Source organism: Telopea speciosissima, chromosome 2 (genome assembly GCF_018873765.1).
Source record: "Telopea speciosissima isolate NSW1024214 ecotype Mountain lineage chromosome 2, Tspe_v1, whole genome shotgun sequence".
NCBI lineage: Eukaryota > Viridiplantae > Streptophyta > Magnoliopsida > Proteales > Proteaceae > Telopea > Telopea speciosissima.
In genome coordinates, this window is record NC_057917.1 from 26,069,015 (window position 1) to 26,072,439 (window position 3,425).

A 3,425-nucleotide genomic window follows, 5' to 3' on the forward strand; every position below is an offset into this window, starting at 1 on the left:
GTCCCCACCTCTTCAAGGGGAGAGTGTTAGTGAAGATGTGCTGACCATAGAACCTCCCCTATAGTCTGTTTACAATGAGTTTGTCCCTATTCCTCCTACTCCTAGTCCTCCCTCTGCTTCAAGGGGAGAGGTTCCTATACAGAAGGAGACCATCCCAGATGATGTTGTTGACATTCCTACTCAAGGGGCCGCAGACTCCAGTCCAAAAAACCATTAGTGACTTTCAGAGGAGGATTAATGAATCTAATGTGCAGACTTATATAAGGAAACATAAGCAGCTTCAATCAACTATAGCACCAGTACCCATCCAATTGCCGAACCTGGTTCCAGAACCTGCCTCTCCACCTGGTAATACTTCTTCTCCTAATTTACCTATTGCTATTCCCAAGGGTGTCAGGGCTTGTACTAAGCATCCTCTATCCCATGTTGTTTCTTATGACTCCCTTTCTCCATCCTTTCGTGCTTTTATTTCTTCTCTTTCTTCTGTTCGTATTCCTAACAATTGGCAGTAAGCTCTATCAGATGGAAAGTGGAAGGCAGCAATGACGGAAGAAATGGAAGCCCTGGAAAAAAAATAGCACATGGGAGCTTGTGATTCTTCCACCTGGGAAGAGAACTGTTGGATGTAAGTGGGTGTTTGTAATGAAATAGAAGGCGGATGGCACTATGGATAGGTATAAGGCACGACTCGTGGCAAAGGGGTTCACCCAGACAGACGGCATTGACTAACACGAGACCTTTGCCCTTGTTGCAAAGCTAAATACTGTTCGGGTTTTACTATCTTGCGCAGTTAATCTTGGATGGGAATTGCAACAGTTAGATGTAAAGAATGCTTTCCTCAATGGAGAGCTGGATGAGGAGGTGCATATGGACATTCCACCAGGGTTCTCTTGTGACAAAAACCAAGATAAGGTGTGTAAATTAAAGCGTGCATTTTATGGGCTGAAGCAGTCACCTCGAGCATGGTTTGGCCGATTTCACAAGGCCCTGATTTCTGTGGGCTATATAAGCAAAGTAATGCTGATCACACTTTATAAAGAGAGTTGGTGGAAAACTCACTGTTCTTATAGCCTACGTTGATGACATAGTGGTAACTAGCAATGATGGTGATGAGATCAACTGGTTAAAGTCCTTTCTTGGCCAGGAGTTTGAGATTAAAGATCTAGGAAAGCTACGGTAGGTTGCCAGATCTTCTAAAGGCATTTTTCTCTCCCAAAGGAAGTATGTCCTAGATTTATTGGCTGAAACTGGTTTGTTAGGATGTCACCCTTTAGATACTCCTATGGATGCTACTGTTCGTCTCAAGGAAAAAGAGAGTGAATCTGTTGACAAAGGCCAGTACCAAAGACTAGTGGGAAGTTGATTTATCTCTCACACATACGTCCAAATATTGTTGTTGTTGTGAGTACTGTGAGTCAGTTTATGCATGATCCCTATTCTTCTCATATGGAGATTGTTCTTCATATCCTTCACTACCTGAAGTCAGCTCCTAGAAAGTGCTTTATCCCGAATATTCTGTGGGACCCGGGGCAGCCCCTAATCTATTATTAAAATCAATCAATGGAATAGTAATTACAAGGGGGGGCATGCCCGCCTTACCCCAACCCAGACCTGAAATAAACACTACCACTCATTTACACACCATCCCAACCCGCCTAAACAAGCTATTTCCTTAAAACCGGCAGACCACACGCATCCTCACGTTTAATCCTCCGAAGGTCAGGAGGGAGCTCAGGACCCCCTTGAAATTCCGTATCCACTGCTGAGTCGCATGACAACTTCGCCAACCCGTCCGCTGCCCTGTTACCTTCCCTGAACGTAAAGTAGATCATAGGTTTTAAAACCCTAGCCAGCTCCATCGTCTCTTGGAACCAGTACCAGCCCTTCCAAGACCCACACCTCCCCTTTGCGATGCTTTGGATTGTTACCTTCGAATCCGAGTTGACCACGATCCCTGTCGCCTCCAGCTTGGCACAAAGCTTCAGACCATCATTCAAAGCCCTCAGTTCGGCGATGGTATTTGTATAATCTCCATAAAATTTTGAGAAGGCAGCTATAACCACGCCCTCCTTATCTCTAACTATACCACCGCCCCCCCCCCCAACACCCGGGTTCCCTTTACAAGCACCATCAACATTAATTTTCACCATGTTAACCGGGGGTACCAATACACAGGTAAAGGCTGCCTCCTGATGGGGGAGTGATGCGACACACCAAAATAGCTTAGAATGAGGGTTTCCCTCAATTTTGGTTATTTTGTAGTCGTTGAATAGAAGGGAACCTCCCCAATCTAGCATCTGATAGTTTCAATAATCAAACTCGTCGGGTAAGCCCTTTCTCCATGTCGTCCATTGTTCCGCTCTTTCCACAGTTCCCACACTATGAAGGAAGGGAGCAGCCCAGTAATAAGACCACACATGCGCTCGTCATTAGTGTGCCCCTGCCAGAAGAGAATCTTCTCCCTCACCCCTTGGAGAGGCACGTCCTCCACCTCAAGCATTCGTGAGAAGAACCACACCTTAGCTGTTGTCCCTCCCCACGCCAAACAATGTGAAGTTGACTCGCATCTAGGAACGCCACAACACATGCATTTAGAGACCATAGGGATGCCCATCTTTCTCACGGTGTCATCGGTGGCCACCTCCCCACATAGCAGCTGCCAAGAAAAGAAACCCACTGTAGTTGGGAGCGTACGATTCCATAGCCATTTAGCAAAAGGTTTCTTCGTAGAGGCAGTCCTCACTACGTTCCATGCAGATTTAGTGGACCATACCATCCTATCCTCCTTATTCGAGACAAAAAAATTCCCCCTTCGCAAGTCATTGCGACCCAAATCTGAGTCAATGGAGTTGAGAAAGTCACTGTGCCACTCCCCAACAGAGCTTAAGACATCCTTCACTTTGCCCGTGAGATCTAGGTAAATAGCCCCATCGATCCGGTCCATTAGAGGGCCCCAGCCAGACCAATCATCAAGCCACAAATTTATCTCACCCCTCCCAATCAGCCAGCGTGAGTTCGAAAGCAGTATGTCCTTGTGTGACAAAACCCGACGCCAAGACAGTGACCCAGATGCCCTCGGCTATGAAAGAACCACATGTTCATTCCCTAAAAATTTTGCTTTGAAAAATCGCACCATAAAGAGTTTGTTGATAATACTCGCCACAATCCCTTTAGCCGCAATGCCAATCCAATATCTTCCAAGCGTCTAATACCCAAACCACCTTCCATCATCGGCTGGCAAATTCTTTTCCACCCCCCAGTGGTGACGTTGACCCCATTCCGAAACACCCCACAAAAAATTCGCGCATAAGTTGTCAAATCTTCTACCCACCATTTTGGGAATTTCCAAGGTTGAGATAATATGGATTGGTAGGGAAGCTAGAACATGTTTTAAAAGAATTACTCTGCCCCCCGATGATAGCAAT

General features: G+C 46.0%; 1 protein-coding gene across 1 annotated transcript; it reads right to left on the reverse strand.

Moving 5' to 3' along the window:
• Positions 1-1,664: 1,664 nt before the first annotated feature.
• LOC122650591 (uncharacterized protein Mb2253c-like) lies at positions 1,665-2,150 on the reverse strand. The gene has a single exon (XM_043843993.1). The coding sequence runs from the start codon at positions 2,148-2,150 to the stop codon at positions 1,665-1,667; it is 486 nt and encodes a 161-aa protein (XP_043699928.1).
• Positions 2,151-3,425: the final 1,275 nt, after the last annotated feature.

Bases quoted from the DNA above. Each gene is read 5' to 3' on its own strand.
- LOC122650591 (XM_043843993.1), bottom strand. From the start codon at position 2,150: ATGGTGAAAATTAATGTTGATGGTGCTTGTAAAGGGAACCCGGGTGTT.